The sequence below is a fragment of the Schistocerca americana genome, chromosome 3, assembly GCF_021461395.2.
Source record: "Schistocerca americana isolate TAMUIC-IGC-003095 chromosome 3, iqSchAmer2.1, whole genome shotgun sequence".
NCBI lineage: Eukaryota > Metazoa > Arthropoda > Insecta > Orthoptera > Acrididae > Schistocerca > Schistocerca americana.
Genome location: NC_060121.1, coordinates 538,130,664 through 538,150,711, shown reverse-complemented (window position 1 = coordinate 538,150,711; position 20,048 = coordinate 538,130,664). Strand labels below are relative to the sequence as shown.

Here is a 20,048-nt window from a genome sequence, read left to right as displayed (position 1 = left end):
TTGTTCCCATTCCAGTACTATGCAGCCCTCTGTTCCACAAATGCACCCAAAGTTTTTGTACTTTTCTCTTTGTCAGCTTCCCATCCCTCTGCCCTGTGTCTAACCTCCTGATTGAACTTAGCTACTCTGTCATTTCTCCACCTCATCCCTGTATGCTCCCACAAGCAGCACTTTGCTGTCCCCCACCCCTATCCTGTTATTCCTGTCCCTCCCCACTGCAGTCTCTTTCTTACCACCACCACCACCACCGCCACCGCCACCACCACCACCACCACCACCACCACCACCCAGATTGCTTCTCCAATCATATGCTGCTGCTTGCAGTCTGGCTTCAGCAGCCAGAGACTGTGCTTTTGTGTGTGTGTGTGTGTGTGTGTGTGTGTGTGTGTGTGTGTGTGTGTGCGTGTCTGCTTCCGATGAAGGCATTTTTTGCTGAAAGTTTACTTGTGTGACAATCTTTTTGTTGTGCCTATCTGCGACCCAGCATCTCCGCTATATAGTGATTAGCAGTCTATCCTTTTCATAATATTGTCATTTTTCTCTTCCGAGTGGAAGGGTGGTCAGAAACAGTTTGGAAAGTATGTAAGGTCATTGCAGTGTAGATTGTGCTGGGAAATAATTGTTAAGGAAAAATTCAGTACGCCTCACCATTTTCCAGTTAATTACCATTGAAGTTAGCCAATCAGGACAGTGTGTATGCAAATTGAAGCGGCCCACCAGATGCAATAAGTGTCAGTTGTTCTCACAGCGTGGGTGATGGTGCGTGAGGCTACACAGCTTTTGGCTTGGGTTCAGTACTTACTATCAACCCATGTCCAATTTTTGTATCACACTCTTGTTCGGTTTTAGGAAACTAAATGACGAACACATTTAGCATCACCTTCTCTGGCGGGCAGCTTGAGTTTGCGCGCACAGTGGCGTGACAAGCTAACTTCAGTGCGAATTAATTTGGAAATGGCACACTGTATCAAATTTTTTGCTTAACAATTATTTTTCAGCAAAGCCTACCTGCAACACCCTTATGTGTTTTTCAGTCAGTTTCAGACCAAGCTGTATAGAAAATGAGTTTTCTTGCCAGAACATCATTTGTTACTGATTCTCACTGCTATGTACAGTTTTCTTTCATCTGTGAGTACTGTGGTGAAAACTGATAAAATTTATCAGGTGTTAAAATCGTGGTTGCATTGTAGCATTCTTTCTTCTCACTTTTCTTCCCCAGTTCCCTATAGACTTTTCCTACTGCCAAGATTGTTCAATATGCAGTTATGTTACGTAAGGGGCCATTCACAGCAGCCAGTTTTTCTTCCATCTTTTTTCCAGTGAGTTCAGTTGTAAAACTGCCTATTGGCTTCTGTCTCGGGTTCTTCGGCCGACGTTCATCTAATGATTTTTCTGACGTTTCGCCAGCACGAGTGGCTGGCATTGTCAAAGCTTCACTGGCAATGGAGGGTGAAGCTTTGACAATGCCAGCCACTCGTGCTGGCGAAACGTCAGAAAAATCATTAGATGAACGTCGGCCGAAGAACCCGAGACAGAAGCCAATAGACAGTTTGTCAACAAGTGGCCATGAAAGCCTTAACAATTTTGTAGTTCAGTTGTAATCATGCTGAAAACTTATTTTATAATGTTCCACAAGGGTTCTAATTCATTCTCATTCCAGCTTATTTCTTGCACTTTGATTCTGTTCTAATCTAGGGTTGAAACTGATATTTTGTTCCTTTCATCACTTGCACATGTCAGCTGTCATGCATAGTTGGTGCAGGGTATAGATTGTTGGCTTAGCATGCAGGAGGTCATGGGTTCGATCCTGGGTTGGGATGCATTTTTTTTATTTGCTAATTTAATTCTGACATTTCATACTGTAATATATGCCATTTCTTAGGTCATATGTATCCTAAATTTACAACATTTTGTACTCTGAACATAACAAATACGTGGTTAGACAAATAAGAAATAGACAGTTCGAGCAAATGACATGTCATAGGACAGAATAACTACAAAAACAATATCAATTTCGAGATGCTAAAGCTGCGCCTGTTACATGTAATGCGCATTACCCCTCTGACAGAAATTGTTCTGCATCATTCATACTGACATTTCTAATTCTGAAATGTTCTGTTTGGAATTACACTGTGTCCCTAATGGTAATAGATGTGATGTTTCCACAGTCCCATTGATAGAATAGTAGTAGTAGTAGTAGTAATAATAATAATAATAATAATAATAATAATAATGCATTGAAATATGTACTAAACAGCATGTGGTTACCAGACTCAGTGTTGAAAGGCATAGGACCATGGTGATAACACATACAAGTAGTAACCGAGTTTGGACATTATTCGCAAAGCACATTGGTAGTCCTATTGGCAACATAATGCCCTAACGAAATATATGAACCTGAATGAGACAAGAATAATAGTTGCTACTAAACTCTGGGACCACTGGAGGAGGATACAAAGAAAAGAGGTTTCGCATCTAGTGGATGAGGTAATTGTGAAATTCCATGACATGAAAAGGGCTTCTTTCAACCTTCCATTTCTACGATTGTAGTATGCGCAAGTGTTTTCTAAAGGACACGCTGCAATCACTGTTGATGATTAAGATGCCAGATACCATACCACATGCACTACATTTACCAAATAAAATACATAAGCCTCAACCCAGGATCGAACCATCAACCTGCTGCATGCTAACCCAAAACTCTATCCACTGCACCAACTGTACAGCAAAAACACTGTGTGCTGACGGAGATAGTTACCATACATGTGGTTATAGTGTTGCCAGATTGCCACACTTTAACGTCCTTTTTCTCCCAGATGTACTCGCCGGCCGAAATTTTGTGACAGACAATTTTATTTTATTTATTTATTTTTTTTTTTTTTAATTTTTTTAAATTGCTGGCATGTGAGGAGTTGCGCTGCAAAGCCTGAGTGCACGAATTTCACTTCACCCTGTATGTCATATAAAGCACTGCTTAACTATGTTGCTTTAACCATTCTGACTGTTCTAGGTAAAGCCCACAGATCATTTGTGAGCTGAATATGAAGGGAACTAATGATACTGAATTACTATTTATCCTCCATCACACACCATGCAATAAATATGTTACAGAACACAGCTGTAGATGCACATCTAGATGTAAAATATATATATATCTATGCTTATTTCGATTTTTTATTGTTGCTGGGTTCAGTTCCAAAAATTTGACCTGGTATTGTGGCACAGTAGAATTTCTGTGACTTATAATTACACATTTCAGTGTTTTTCAGCAATTATTACAGTATTGTTAAGGCTTTCATGGCCACTTGTTGACAAACTGCCTATTGGCTTCTGTCTCGGGTTCTTCGGCCAACGTTCATCTGATGATTTTACTGATGTTCCGCTAGCATGAATGGCTGGCATTGTCAAAGCTTCACCCTCCATTGCTGGTGGTGAACTGGAGCCGAGCTCGCAGCCGCAGACTATATGTACCTGGCGCGCCAACGTCCGAGGGCTTCTCCGCGGTAATTTCGGGTGTGGTTCTCCTCTTGCTACCTATGACGGTCATTCGCTTCAGTACGGGAAGCCAGGATCCGTTTACCTTAACACTTTCCTCTTTTTTGTTGAAGCTGTTCACGTGTTTTTGTTTTTCTACAGCTTCTCTGAACAAGCGGGTGTGATAGTGCTTCTCTACAGCCAGAACTTCCGTGTTGGCGAATTTTATTAAGTGTTCAGTCTCACTCAGTGCTTGCTCTGCCACGGCCAATTTCTCCACCTCCCCAATCTGCAATGTCGCTTATGTTATTTGATCCTAGTGATCGATCGTCCAGTCATTCCAACGTAAACTTTTCTGAATGTGCATGGTATATGGTATACCCCTTGCAGTGTCAGGAATATACCTTATACCAAGCACATGCGGAAAAGTTTATGTCCGAATGACTGGACGATCAATCAACACCAGAATCAAAGAACGTAAGCAACATTGCAGGCTGGGGCAGGTGGAGAAATCAGCCGTGGCAGAGAATGCACTGAGTGAGACTGGCCACATAATAAAATTCACCGACACGGAAGTTCTGGCTGTAGAGAAGCACTATCACACCTGCTTGTTCAGAGAAGCTGTAGAAATACAAAAACATGCGAACGGCTTCAACAAGAACGAGTAAAGCCTTAAGGTAAACAGATCCTGTCTTCCTGTACTGCAGTGAACGACTGTTGCAGGTAGCAAGAGGAGAACTGCACCGGAAATGACCGCGGAGGAGCCCTCAGACATTTGCGTGCCAGGTACATATAGTCTGTGGCCGCGAGCTCGGCTCCAGTTCACCACCGGCAATGGAGGGTGAACCTTCAACAATGCCAGCCACTTGTACTGGCGAAATGTCAGTAAAATCATCAGATGAACGTTGGCCGAAGAACCCGAGACAGAACCCAATAGGCAGTTTGTCAATTCTTACAGTACATCTGCAATGGACGATATTTGCTAGCCCTCTGTCTTAGATGTCCTCAGTTCACCATATGTACTATCATATGAAATAGCACAGTGGTTACAACACAGAACCATATTTGGAACAAATGAAATTCAAACCATCAGGCACCCCGAAATGACATCAAGTGAATACCATTGTAACTCCTTCAATAAAATGATGGTCAAATGACTCTCCCACCTTATCTCAGTGGATTACTTCTCTACCTCAGATGATCTCAGTGTTAATGGTGTATTTAACTCTGTCCCTTAGCTGCCGTGTTATATGTTAAGTGTAGAAGTTATGATGAATAAAGGAAAACGGCTAGAATGTGCTTTTAATTTCAGCTAGAGGTTCTGGAAATGCTGGTACAGAATGGCGCTGATCTGAATGCGAAAACACACCATGATGAAACTCCTGCAGGTATGAAAAGATTACTTATGCATACTCTTCATGTTCTCATATTTGTGCATGGGGAAGAGAATACTTTCCGTAGTAGATAAAATGGCTTATGTTGTAAACAATATGCAATAAGGTCTGAAACTAACTGAAAGCACTAAAACAATATAGTAGTTTCGTAATATCTTCTATCTCTTAATCAAATGAGCCCTAGAAATCAAGGCTCCTGACATGGGATATATCCTTCTCAAATGGATAAAGTAGAAGAAAGATTATTTTAAAATATGGAGTTGTCCATTTTACAGCTAGGGCCATTGACCAGTAAAACACTGTGCTTTGGTACAATTGAAGTTTAGAGGCTAATTAATCTTAAGACTACAGGAGCATTAGTTGCTCATGAAACAATGCTGTGTAACAGACAGTTATAATCAGCAGAAATTTACAAAAGCAGTAAGTGATAAAGGAAGTGCTGCAAGACAGAAACTACTGGAGGCAGATAGTGAGAGCAGCACGCCATTGTCACGTCAAGAAGAACGCAATGGAGTTATTTGCTGTGATCATAGCAAGTGCGCGTTTGGGTGTCTATGTGGTTACGTGTGTGAATGTCTGTACTTCATACAGAAAAAGAGCATGAGCTCAAAAGCTAGTGTGAATGCTGTTTTGTATTGCTTGTCTCTGTGCTCCACGCATCGATCTGCTAGAGGGGAGTGGTTGCCTTTCCCTTATTTTATGTACAGTCAAACTTTGATATAGCGACCCTAAATATATCGAAGACCTGTCTGTATTGAATTTTTTCTTCATTCCCCTTGGAAGCTCAAAACCATGATTTTTCAAAGAAAACCTGTCATTATGTCAAAGTTTCTGGAAGGCCTGAGAAGGACTGATTTTACCTCTGTACCTCGAAGTTCAATGGACAGAAACTCTTTGTATAGAAGTCACCATATTTGTCGAAGTCTTTCATATGGTACCTCTGTATACCGAAATGTGCACAAGTAGGGGAATCCCAGTCCCTTCCTTCGCTGCATCAATACGTCAGTGAAATCTGTGTCGCATTGCAGTTCCAAGCAGGTACAATTTTAGGTAGTGTTTATTTTGACTGAGAGTGAGCTGTGAGTATCAGCCATGGGCTCTAAGTGGAAATGTCTGACAATCGCCGAAAAGCAAAACTTAAGTGACAAAGTGAAAGGAGGAATGAAGAAAAAGATAGACACAGCTGGTACCTTGGACTCAAGCCACACGATCATCCAGTGCAACTACAACGGCTGCTATTGTCACCTACCAGAAATGCAACGTCTTGTCTCTCTCTCTTATTCTGCATTCTGTCTTCTCCAAAAAATGCATTTCTGTGATGACCACTCTCCCAGTTTACGGGGTTATCAAGCATTCTGTCGGAACCATGCTGACCCTGGGATAGCATCTGGTGGGGTCTGCTCTTTGGTTCGCTCCAATGTCCTTAGTGACTGGATCCCCCTATGTACCACCTTGGAAGTGATAGTGTTTAGAATGCAAACGACTCCAGCAATCACCATTTGCAATGTCTACCTCCCTCCAGATGGGCTACTTGCTTATGTTGCACTATCTACCTTACTTCAGCAACTCCCGACCCCCATTTCTCTCCTTGCGGATTTCAGTGCCCACCATCCACTGTGGGGGAGTGTTACATCAATGGCTCGGGGTATCCTAATCAACCAACTTCTCACGGACTTTGATTTGTCTCTCCTCAACGATGGTTCCCCTACCCACTTCAGTGCTGCTCATGGCAACTCCTCTGCTATCGATCTCGCAATCCCCTCCCCTGCCCTCGTAGCTTCCATACATTGGCCATCCCATGATGACCTTCGTAACAGTGACCACTTCCCAGTAACACCATTGTTCCCCTGCTGCTGCCAAGCAGACTGCTCCCCATGTTGGGCATTCTGCAGGGCCAGCTGGCCTCTATACATGTCTGCTGTCCGCTTTGACACCTCCCTCTTGAATTCCATTGATGTAGCCATGCAAGGCATCTCTGCTGTTCTTCTTCATGCTGCTGGCACCGCTGTCCCCCTATCCACAGATACCCCTCGTCATCGTCCGGTACTGTGGTGGACCAAGGACGTTGCAGTAGCTGCCCAGGACCACCGACGGGCGCTGCGACGATTTAAGCCACACCCCTCCCAGACCAACCTCCTCATTTTTAAGCATCTTGTGCTAAGGCTCATTACATTATTAAGCAGAATAAAAAGGAATGTTGGGAGAACTTTTGGGGACATATGCCTCTTTATCTCAGGTTTGGTCAAAGGTCTGTAGCGTTCTGGGCCGCCAGCAACAGTCCACTGTCCAGGTTCTGAACATCCAAGGAGCTCTGTGCACTGATCCATTGGTCCTCGCAGAACACCTTGCGACACACTTTGTGATGGCATCATCGTCTGCTTCCTATCATCCTGCTTTTTGCCAGCAGAAACACAGAGTTGAACAGGTCACCCTCCATTTCATCCTGCACCACGTTGAGCCCTACAATGCTCCTTTCACTGAATGGGGATTGGTGCAGGCTCTTAGCTCTTCACGAGACACAGCCACAGGGCAGACTCTATTCACAATCAGATGATTCAACACTTTAATGTTCCCCAGAGGCAACAGCCCCTCTGGGTCTTCAATCACATCTGGCTCACGGGTGTTTTTTGTCACAGTCGCGAGACAGTATAGTTATCCCCGTCCTTAAACCCGGGAAAATGCCAACGTCTCTTGACAGCTAACGCCCTGTTAGCCTTACAAATGTGCTTTGTAAACTGCTTGAAAGGATGGTCAACTCGAGATTTTGTTGGGTACTCGAATCTCGGGGCCTTTTATCGCCATATCAGTGTGGTTTCCGGGCAGGGCAATCTCCAACTGACCGTTTACTCTGATTGGAATCAGCCATCCGACAGGCTTTCACTCACTGCCGGCACCTTGTCACAGTGTTCTTTGACCTACATAAGACATATGACATGGCTTGGCACCATCACATTTTAGTTGCCCTCCATGACTGGGGCTTACGTGGTCCGCCTCAGATTTTTATCTGCGAGTTTTTATCTTACCGGCTCTTCCATGTTTGAGTTGGCACTTCACTCGGCACCCCTCAGATTCAGGAGAACGAAATCCCTAAGGGTTCAGTGCTATGTGTCACGCTCTTCCTCATTGCCATAAATGGTCTTGTGACCTCTGGTTACCCTAGCGTTGTACGTTGACAGTTTTTGCATCTGGTGCAGCTCCCACTCGGTGGCGTCTGCTGAGTGCCAGCTCCAAGGCGCCACCCGATGGGCCTCTACGTGGGCCACCACCCATAGCTTCCAGTTTTCCTTCTCCAAAATGCAGGTTCTTCATTTTTGTTGTCAACCCACAGTACACCCTGATCCAGAACTTTATTTAGGCAACCAGCTCCTTGATGTTGTAACAGAGTTCTGTTTCTTGGGCCTTATTTTTGATAACAAGCTGACATGGCAGCCCCACATTCATCACTTAAAGACTACATGCATGCGGAAGCTTAATGCTGTCCGCCTCCTAGCCCACACGTCTTTGGGTGCACGCATGCGGAAGCTTAATGCTCTCCGGCTCCTAGCCCACACGTCTTTGGGTGCACACTGTTCCACTCTTCTCCATCTTTACCATGCTCTGGTTTTGTCCAGACTCGATTATGGTCGCCACGTTTATGGCTCAACAGCTCCTACCACTTTCAAACTCCTTGACCCTGTCCATCATTGTGGGGTGCATCTGGCTATTGGTGCCTTTCGCACTAGTCCTGTTGATAGTCTCCTCACAGAAGCAGGGTTCCCCCTCTACGCATCCGATGGAGCCAACTCCTTGTTTCTTACGCAGTAGCCATTTGCCAATTCCCTGATCATCCTGTATACCCTGTGCTCTTTGCCAATTAGGGATGTCACCCTCCTAACACCTGCCCATGGGTGGGATTGCCGTTTGGCATGTGTCTCACTACCCTCTGCCGGAATCTCCATCTGCAGTCACAGGACTGCGCCCTGTGTCTTTCCTCCCATAACCCCCCCCCCTCCACCCCCCCCCCCCCTACATGCATGCGGAAGCTTAATGCTGTCCGCCTCCTAGCCCACACGTCTTTGGGTGCACGCATGCGGAAGCTTAATGCTCTCCGGCTCCTAGCCCACACGTCTTTGGGTGCACACTGTTCCACTCTTCTCCATCTTTACCATGCTCTGGTTTTGTCCAGACTCGATTATGGTAGTCACGTTTATGGCTCAACAGCTCCTACCACTTTCAAACTCCTTGACCCTGTCCATCATTGTGGGGTGCATCTGGCTATTGGTGCCTTTCGCACTAGTCCTCCTAACACCTGCCCATGGGTGGGATTGCCGTTTGGCATGTGTCTCACTACCCTCTGCCGGAAACTCCATCTGCAGTCACAGGACTGCGCCCTGTGTCTTTCCTCCCATAACCCTCCCCCCCTCCACCCCCCACCCCCCCCCTCCCCGGATGGTGCCTAGACCACGGATTAGGACTGCTCTCTTCCAGGGTCCTAAGGTCTCCGTTGCTCCTATGATTTACTGGCATCTTGTATGTGCCATCCTTGCAGAGTTCCAGGGTGCCACCATCCTTTACACTGATTGTTCTAAGACTACTGATAAGGTGGGATACGCTTTAACATCTCCTTCCAGCTTCGAGTACCATTTGTTGCCTGGATCATGTAGTGTATGTACAGCAGAGCTTCTAGCCATTTACGGGGCCCTCCTTTTTGTTTCTCAGAGGCCTCTCTCCATAGTGTTTTAATTTGTTCCGACTCCAAGAACATCCTTCAGGCTATCGATCGATGCTACTCTCGTCATCCCCTGGTCTCTGCCATCCATGACCTTTGCTCTGCTCTCAAGTGTGCTGCCTGTTCAGTCATCTTTCTCTGGGTCCTGAGTCATGTGGGAATCTCAGGGAATGAATTGGCTGACCGTTTGGTTAGAGAAGCAGATACTTACCCCCTTTTCCTTTAACGATTCCAGCTGCAGATATGCGGATCTATGTCAAATCTCTCTTTGCCCAGCAGTCGAATGCCATCTGGAGCACTACTGCTCATAGTAATAAACTCCGCACAGTCGAGGAGTCTACTGGGGTTTGGGGCACTTCTTTCCGCCCCTCTCGGAAGGAGTCCACTGTTTTATGTCATTTACGTAGTGAATATACCCGGCTCACCCATTGTTTCCTCCTACGTAACGACCCATCCCCACAATGTGGTTGTGGCGCCAGACTGACGATATCTCACATATTGATGGCATGTCCCCTTCTTTCGACCTTCAAGCAAAGTGTAGTCTTCCTGTTTCCTTAAATTTAATAGTAGCGGACGATCCACGGATGGTGGTCCTGGTCCTTGGTTTCCTCCGTGAAAGTGGTTTTTATTTCCAGATGTAAGGTTCTCCTTTCGTCTTGAAGCAGGGGCAGGTTGGTTGTGATTAGGACTCCTTTTGCAGTCATCACAATCTGTGACCCCATGACCAGACCCCCTATTTCCAGTTTTTGTATTTGGTCTCACCTTTTATGCTTACACTTTGTGTGTTTAATGTTCATTCTTTTATAATGTGAATCCTCTGACTGAATCCGTACACTTATAGCAGACTCTTTATTATGTAACCCCCTATGGAATCGCAAGACTGATGACCTCGCCATTTGATCCCATAATCTCCCAATCAAGCAATCAATTAAAAGACACAGCTGCAGAGTTTGGGATTCTGACAAGCACACTGTCGACAGTAATCAAGAATGGAGACTGCATGGTTACCACAGATGAAGGGACAGATCAGAAACAATGAAAGAAGGGTGATTTCCCAGATTTAGAAGAGTATTTAATACAGTGGTCCTGACAACAGAGGAACAATGATGTGAACATTGGTGGAGTTATTTTGAAAGAAAAGTCAGATTATTTTGCAGCAGTGTTGGGTACAATATGTTTTGTGAGAGTAACACATGGTTAGATAATTTTAGGAAAAGACATGGTATTGTCTTCCACAAAGCGAGTGGGGAAAGTGCCAGTGTATATAGCAAAATTCGTGATGAGTGAAAATTATAATTGCAGAGGATCCTTCAGGATTACAAACTGGATGATGTTTTTAATGCAGACAAACTTGGACTTTTTTACAAATGTCTTTCAGACAAAACTTTGACTTTCGAGGAAAAAAATGTCATGGGAGAAGCCGAATAAAGACCATGTCACCATTCTTTTAACAGAAAATGTGACCAGCACATAAAAACTCAAGCCACCTAAGAAACCGCAATGTTTTTCCAGGTGTAAGTTGTTGTCTGTGTGGAGTACTGTACACTGTGAACAAGAAAGCCTAGATGACTTCAAAAGTGTTTTCCAACTAGTTAAATATTTTTAATAGGAAAATCACTTAAGAAAATCAACAAGTTGTCTTGTTTGTGGACAATTGCAGTGTGCACAATGGTATCTCTCCATTAAAATCTCTGGCAGTACAATTCTTGCCACCTATGTAGAAATTGTAGCCCTTAGATCAAGGAATAATCAAAAACGCCAGAGAAAACTGCATGTATGAAGCGGTTCAAATGACAATCCACAATATTGACGATGACAAGCCTGAAAGTATAAACATTTTAGATGCGGTGAGAAAGCTATATAAAGTGTGGAGAAACATGATGGAGGAGCAAAGAGTCATCAGTTGTTTCTGAACATGTGGATTTTCGACAAGAGATGAAAATTAGCAGCTGGTGGGTTTAATACTTGAGCATGTAAAATCTTAGTTTGATTCTGCCACTGGTTTATGGGGATTTTGATTAAAGCTTTTATTTTATACAGTATTTGCAGAAGACACCCTGTCAGTATCCTAGAGTCCAAATGGGCGAAAGTGGTGACTCACTTTAACACCATTCATGTTCGTTTTGAAGATTTCCTGGATGTGGACAGTGATGTCACAGTAGCAGGATCACTAACAGAAGCTGAGATTGTTGATTCTGTGAAGACAGTGAACGAAAAAGAAGGCGGCAATGATCATGAAGAGGAAGGGGAAGAGGGTGAGGGGGATGTCGAAGAAAGCACTGCCAATGATGGCCAGGCAGATCAAACTGGCCTTCAACACAACCAAAGTGTTTGTGGAGAAGTAGGAGATAGAGGATAATGTGTTCTGAACTGTCTTATTCATAGACAGTGAAATTGATTCACAGGTGACCAAAAGTTTAAAGCAGGCCAAAATTGTGGATTACTTTTAACTTCTGGAAATTTTTATTTATGTACAGTGTATTCTGCTACTGAATTTAATTTATTTATGATAAATATTTTATTTAAGACTTATAAATTGTTTTCTGTTTCAAAAGAAAAAAAATATGCATAACAATAAATCTCAATTTCTTCTTTGTGTTATCAAAACTAAATCTAGGCGTATATCACACACAAACGCAAAAAAAGATCACAGTACAGCAGCACAGTAATAAAAGAAAATCATGGGTTGTAAACAAATTCACCACCACCAACACCAACACCACCCTCTCCCCCTCCTCCTCCCCTCTCCTTCCACCTGGAAACCTCATTATGTTGAACCCTCGATATAGAGAATGAATTCTGTCTTCCTTAGAGATTCGATGTATTGAGGTTTGACTTCATGACTCCACCCAAGAATTACCATTACTGTTGATCTTTAACTCAGTTAACTTCAGCAACGATGAATCTGTCCAGTTGTTCATAAGAATACTATAGCAAACTTAGATTTTCATTGGAATATCAGTTCTCCAGCAGATATTATCAATAGTGTAACACTGAATAAATATGTATTATATGAACCCATTTTAAATATTCTTAATCCTCTGCATCCAAAGAAAGAGCTGGAAATCACCAGTCTGATGGGAGAAATGTATTTCTCTCCCCCTCCCCCCCCCCCCCTCCACCCCCCGCCCACCCCACCCCCACCCACACCCCTTGTGGAGTCTGTTATGTATCGAATGTGCATTGAACTTTCAGCTGTTATTTCTTTCATTGCAATAAGGGAAAAATGTATATTTCTCAAAGGAAACTACATACAGAAATAACATATTACATTTGTAATTTTATCTGTAGCCAATAAGTATTTCAAAAACAATTCAGTTTAAAATTGAGTTACTCTCATACATCATTCTGAATTACTGCAAATCTAAACAGTTAATTGTCTCTCTAGATATCTGTGAAGACCCAGAACTCCGAGAACGCATCCTTCAGTTACGTACTGAACAAGAAACAAAACGAATGCAAGAAGCAAAGAAGGGTCGTGTAAAACGTTCACAGTCAAATACGCGTACGCAGTCTGTGAGAAGAACATCCATCCGTGATAAAGTTCTTACCACAAAGAAAGACGCTGTTGAAGAAGCTAGGTTGAGGTTGCAAGCCCGGGAAGTAAGTACAATGATCATATTTACTGTTGCTTATTAATCCAATTGAGTAGAGAGGAAAAAGTAGCTGCTAGTTCACTTTTCAGTTGATTTTGTTTGGTAAAAAATTCAGCTTATTTCTGCAATGATCTGGTTGTATAGGTGTTTGCTCCTCAACCGGATGATGGGGACTCACGTGCAGCTTCTGATGTATCAACAGAAAACTTTGTCAATGGCAATGTAGCACAAGAAGTTGTGCCAAATGCTGCTCGACATGCACCTGATGGCAAGGATGATTCTAGTGGAATGACTGCTGTTGTAGAAGCCCAAGATGTGAAAGGTCCTCCATCAGCTCTAGGTTTGAATTTCTCTGTTTACCTATGCCTTTTGAAATGTTTATAAAATTTCCATTAATAGAGAATTCTATGTACATCATGTTCCTTGGACTAAAGAATTAACAATTAAAATTTTAAATTACTGTGGACTTGTATGTCATTTATTGGCTTCTTTTAATACTATGTTGGGCTAAATCAGTTTTAGTAGTTAAATGCAAATCAGTACATTAATATTTTGTCAGTTACTTCATGTTAAAATTGCTTAATGGGAGGAAAATGGTATGAATACTGATTCACAGTGTCAATTATAAGTCATCAGACCACAATTTTCACCTCCAAACGCAGATAACATGCACATGGATGTTTTTTTCTGATTACATAGGGCTCAGTCTTCACAAGCAGCTGTGCAGTGTGCTGAAATCTAATTTTAGCAGTAGAGTAAACTATATAAAATAATTTTTTGTATTTGTTGTTTCTATTCTTTCCATCGGTGTAGCCAATTGCTTGTCCTCTGTGGTCCTTTGTAGGTGTACAGCAAGATTCTATAAACATGGGTCATTTATGAGGGGCATTCAATAAGTAATGCAACACTTGTTTTTCCCGCCAATATCGAAAAAGTGTGGAATTTTTTGTGGGACATCGTGGAATATTCCCACTTCAATCCCAATAGTTTCAGGAAGTTTTGATAGGTGGCAGCACTACACATAGCCTTCAAAATAGTGTCTGTAATAGAGGTGTATTCCAAGCAGAGAGCCGTCATTGAGTTCCTTTTGGGAGAAAACCAGAGCATCTCAGATATTCATAGGGATTTGCAGTTTGTCTGTGGAGACCTGGCAGTGAACAAAAGCGTGGTGAGTTGCTATGTGAGCCATCTATCATCATCACAACAAGGTTGCGCAAATCTGTCTGGCCTGCTGTGTGCCAGCTGGTCACAACAGCTGTAACTACTGCAATGTTGGAATGTGCAGACAGACACTCTCATTTGAGATGACTGGTGGATCACAAACATTTCACTGCACTGCTGGACGTTCCTGTTGGTAATACTGACAAACTTGTCCACCAGTCGTGGACCTCAAAAGTGTGTTCCACTGGGTTCCTCACTACCTAACAGAAAATCATAAAGAGCAATGAAGGACCATCTGTGCAGAATTGCTTGCATGTTACAAGGCTGATCGGGACAATTCTTTGTTGAACGTCATCGCAGGTGGTGAAACATGGGTTCATAGTTTCAAACTGGAACCAAAATCACAATCTATAGTATGATGCCACACCACCTCTCCTCTGCAGAAAGAGGTCAAAGCCATATTCTCAGCTGGTAAAGTCCTGCCCACGGTCTTCTGGGACTCTGAAGGGACTATTCTATTTGATGTCCTCCTTCATGGTGCTACAATAAACTCTAAGGTGTATTGTGCTACCTTCAGGAAATTGAAGAAACAACTTGTGTGGAACATTTTATCTGGCTGCATCATTTCAGTATTGTGCCCTGGTCACCAAAGTCATCGGGTTTGTGTTGTGGGGGTGAAAGAGTTTGTCTTTGTTGACAAAACCTAAAATTTAATAGAATTGAAGCTCCCATCACAGAATAGATAGGTTTGATTGACAATTGCCTGCTTCTCTGAATTGTGAGTAACTTGTAGTAGAGAGCTTAAATTGCATTCAAGAGAATGGCCATCACTTGGTTGATATGATCTTTCGTAAGTGACCCTGTAAACAAAATAGAAGATATTAACCCATGATTTTGGATAAATAATTTTTCATTTGAAAACCGACTGTTTCCTGTAGGTCATGCTGTATTTAGAGTTTCTGAATGTTCAAAATATATAGTTCATGCCTCTATGTTTGCTTCTGTTTGTATGGATTACTTGAATACATTTTATTGCAAGTGCCAAAATATTTCATAATCACAATGTATTGTATTTGTTGCATTATCTTTGAGAAAACAGAAATAAAACTATTATTACAAAGGATAAATTATGTAAGTGTGCTACAATTTATTTTCAGAAATACCTGCAGAAACTAGTTACGTGACCGAAGGAAATGGTAAAATAAACATAAACGTCACAGTGACAATCAATGCAGGAACATTGGCTGACTTAAAGAAACAACGAGCACAGATTAGGAACAGCAGTCCAACAGAAGTGACTGGTGGTTCTGCACCACTGTTACTATCTCCTGCATCAGTGACAGGATCTGACATGCTACTGACTGACAGCTCTGCCTCACCACCTGTGAGGCGTTTCACTGGTAACACTAGTGAAATTGTTGGTGATCCACGTACCCGCCGTTGCTGCATCATCTCGTAAGGAATGACCTTGTGTGTTTAGGCAGCAGAGAGAGAGAGAGAGAGAGAGAGAGAGAGAGAGAGAGAGAGAGATTGTGATTGTGATTGTATTGTGATGCAGAAATATCTGAATGTTGTGTTCACATGCAGCTGTATTGATGTATTTCAAAACCAACATCTATTTTTTTAAATGTTATTTATATTACTGTTATAAGAAATTATACACAAAAGTTGAATACATGTCATGGTATGATGTTAATCTAGCTGTTCCGTGTGTATTTACTGTTGTTCTTGAACACATTCATGTTTACCTGTTTAAGGAAATAATTTTTACATGGAAGAAGAATGTGTTATAAGAGGTTACTGATTTTTGTACATGTGAAATAGGGATGCAAGAACACATGATGTATGTTCTTTAGTAATTCACATCTTTTATTCACTTTATGTCATCTCATCTCTTGAAACCCGTTTGCCCTTTCTCAGTAACAAAGTCATGATTGAGTAAATGATGACCATTAATTAATTAGAACATACAAGAGTGCAAAATATCTTAAGTGACTTTCAGCTATACTCTTCAGAGTAGAAATAACTGTATACATCAGTAGGAGAAAATTATTTTTGATCTTTGTAAACAGTATGGATGTAATTAACTGCAGATAGAAATATTAATTTTCAAGTTTTCCTGCAGAACCAGGCCTTGGACTCAGGGCCATGTGCAAATATCTTATTGGCAATATTTGTGTTATTTAGTTTGTTGCCATCATCGAGTAGTACCGAGATTACAAGAAAGTGCCCCATATGTTCACAGTGTAGTTAGCCCCTCCCTTGTACTGCGTTTGATAATCTGTACAATTCTTGTTGTCTGCAAATACACCTTGTATGGTCCATTAACATATTTTTTTAATGTATACCTCAAGGCGTTCTACATTCCTGAAGGTTTTCCTTCTGGATGAGATGGACAGAACATGATGAATGAATGAATCAATCAATCAGTCATTCAATGGTGTGCACTGTTTGTTTCCTACCTTCTCATCCAGGTCTTCAGTAATCATTTCACTCCTATAGCTGGTGGTAAGATTCCAGGCATTCACTTTTCAGTCTGATTTAGATATCTTGTTGTTTCTGTATGAAGACTGCTCACACTGCAAATGTAGAGAGTGTAGGTAGTATAACGGCAGTCTGTGCGTAGTCTAGTCTGATTCAAAGTGCTAGGAGTTGAGAATGTTAAAATTCTCAATGTGCTCCTGAGTGTTGGAACTGGCATTAAATGCTTATCCATACTGATCTTAATTTATGCTTCTGCTGTTATAATTAAAACAGCTGGTCTCTTTTGCACTGATTGCCTTATTATTGAACCTAAACCCTGCCACAACTGCTATCCTACTGGGCTATGTGTTTGCTAGCAGGTTGTACAGAGTTGGTGTCCAGCCTCTCTATGAAGAAGCTTTTCTGTCAGTTTTTATTCTATGGTATCCCTTATTACGGTATCTTATAACTGTCAGATGTGAGCCGAAATTTGAGTCTTGTTATAACTTGTCTCATGTTCTGTCTCTGATGACTGTGCTGCTAATAGGACATTAAGACTAATTTTCCTTCCTTCATCTCATGTTGTAGTTGAAGGCAATGCTCTGCTACAGCCTATTTGCTAGACACTATGAGGCTCATGTGTCTTTGTTGTCTTCCTCATCACCTAGTTTACTCTTTGACATAGATTATGCCAAATTCACAAAAAAAATTAATAAATTCCAATATAACAACGAGAACAATCAATTATTGTCAAAATAATTTAACTGGATAGATAAAAAATCTACTCACCAAGTGGTGGCAGAACACACACATAAAAAACAGTTGTGATTGGAAGGCTTTTGGAGCTGGTGGCTCCACCTTCAGGCAGAAGGGTTGAAGGGGAAGGAAGAGGGTAGAAGGAAAAGGACTGGAGAGGTCTAGGAAAAGGGGTAGATTTTGGTAAAAGTCACCCAGAACCATGGGTCAGTGGAGACGTACCACACAGGATGAGAAGGAAGACTCACTTGGGTTTACAAAAATCTGAAATTTGTTGTCATCCTTGTGAATGTGGTATGACCTCTCTAAGACATACAGTTGGAAATACTGAGATCTCATATGCAGGATGTCAAAGGCTCACAATGAGGCTGGGAGTAAATATTGCGTTAGTGAAACACACACACACACACACACACACACACACACACACACACACACACACACTCTTCAATTAATGACTTATGTAGATAGAGAACAAACATACACACTTGTTCATTGCCTTAGCTAGAGATGATGATGTACATGAGAGGAAGGGATTCTAAATATCTTATCTTTTACACTGATTTATTTCTGGATTTTAAATTCACAGTGAAATAGCTGGATATCACACCATCAAATGACTTTTAACTTCATGCCCATATAATTCCAAAGTTTCTTAAGATAATTTCTAGGTGGCAAAATATTTTGAACGACTTACTATAATAGAAATATGCCTGTTTCCTCTGTTTGAAATAAGGAATTTTTCAGAGAAAAATTTGCCTATTTCTTTCTGCTTAAGTTTGTCATTTTTTCTGCAATCTTGTGGAAACTTTTGTCTTGGTAATTTCATGATGGGGTGTAGTAGTTTTCAGTGCATAGTCATTAGACTAAGGAAATGTGTTTTGTTATGTTTAAGTCAAGAACGTGAATCATATACTCCTGAATGTGAATTTTCACTTTGTGTACACTGTTGTGAAAACTAGATCATAATCAGGATTTGAACATTTTTTCCTGTGTTGTGGGCCATGAGAGATATCTAAATAGCTCACTCAGTAAGAGCTTTGTCAAGGGCAAGAGGAACAGATTAAAGTACAAGTGCAGTACACAATTTTAACCTATCAGGAAGAAGTATGATAGCATTCCTTACTGTAGAATGAAAGATTTAGTTCTCATAGACTGTTTTGTACAGGTGGTGTAGTGGTTTTCAATGCATAGGGGTTAGACTAAGGATACTTGTTTTGTCACGTTTAAGTCAACATCATGAACAATGCAGATCAAAGCTGCATTGTAGAGTATGGTGTGTCATAAGTACATTAGGCTTATAAAAAGTAAAAATTTGAGTTCCATACTCAGTCTGGCACACAATTATAATCTGTCGCAAACTTTCATAAAAAGATCAGACAGTTTTTTACACAAGAAATTTCATAGTTAATTTCAAAGTATTGGCATTAAGCTGCTAGTGTTGTTAACATTTTAAGCAGGTTCCATTGCCTATTTGTAGTACTAATCTGAGAAATGAAATGAATGTGATATCAATCTTGGTGAGGGTACTTTATAATTTCAAGATCTGTAACCACAGAGAAAAATTTGCAAGACAGTCATCATAAACAGTTATATGTTGCTGCAGAAGTCTAACACATGGTTGCAGCTAAGATTTTTTTTCAAGCTGTGTTTCCTTGCATGGTTTTCACTGTGCTACGCTCACTTCCATAGAATGTCAGATGTTAATAGAAAGAAGTTATGAAGGAAGATTAACATATTTTTGTAATGCATAATAAGGTATAACTATTATATTAATTATATCTATCTGTCTAATACATCACATTTATGCAAAGTTTCAACACAATTTTTTGTCACTATGTTTTGTTCCCAGTATGTTAAATTCAATCCAGTTTTATTTGGATATGGAACCTTTAACTATTAAATTATACAGACATTTGGTAATATTATTTACAGTAAAAAAAACTGGACATAAAAAGCGACCTTTCTCTTTTAATCAAATTAAGCACGAAGGAAAGTGGTGCAGTGGTTATAAGGCCCTGATTCCCATTCGGGAGAAGCAGAAATCAGATCACACAAAATTTAGGTTTTCTTTGGTTCTTTTGTAAAGGCCCTAGTTGATTTCCTTCTTCATTCTTGTCCAATCAGACCTAATGCTTCACCTGCGACGACTTTGTCATTGATGGGATGTTAATCCCTAATCTTTCTTCCTCCCCCTGGAAAAGAACCACTCAGTTTCTCTATTGCTACTCTAAACAGTTATGTTCTCTTTCTGTATTTAATTGAAGCTAAACTGGTGTTATAGTGAGGAGATAAAGTAATGGAACTTTTAAATAATGAGGTAGGAAGCTGTGGAGATGCATTGAAATTTTTTTTCAGCAGTCCCTGGCACGTAAATTCTCTTTCATTGGTTGTTTCATCCTCCTATGAGAAATTTCTCATTAGCTGACTTACGTTTCATTAAGTACAGTACATTAAAACCAAATTGTGTGTGTGTGTGTGTGTGTGTGTGTGTGT

At 41.3% G+C, this 20,048-nt stretch overlaps 1 protein-coding gene across 1 annotated transcript in view; it reads left to right on the top strand.

The window, feature by feature from the left end:
* The window catches only part of LOC124605542 (protein phosphatase 1 regulatory subunit 16A), a 74,256-nt gene extending 58,396 nt beyond the window's left edge, over window positions 1–15,860 (top strand). Inside the window, exons 7-10 of the mRNA XM_047137299.1 lie at window positions 4,787–4,862; window positions 12,965–13,179; window positions 13,317–13,512; window positions 15,491–15,860. Coding sequence (XP_046993255.1) covers window positions 4,787–4,862; window positions 12,965–13,179; window positions 13,317–13,512; window positions 15,491–15,792 — 789 coding nt within the window. The 3' untranslated portion in view covers window positions 15,793–15,860. The remainder of the gene's footprint in view (window positions 1–4,786; window positions 4,863–12,964; window positions 13,180–13,316; window positions 13,513–15,490) is intronic.
* The last annotated feature ends 4,188 nt before the right edge of the window (window positions 15,861–20,048 follow it).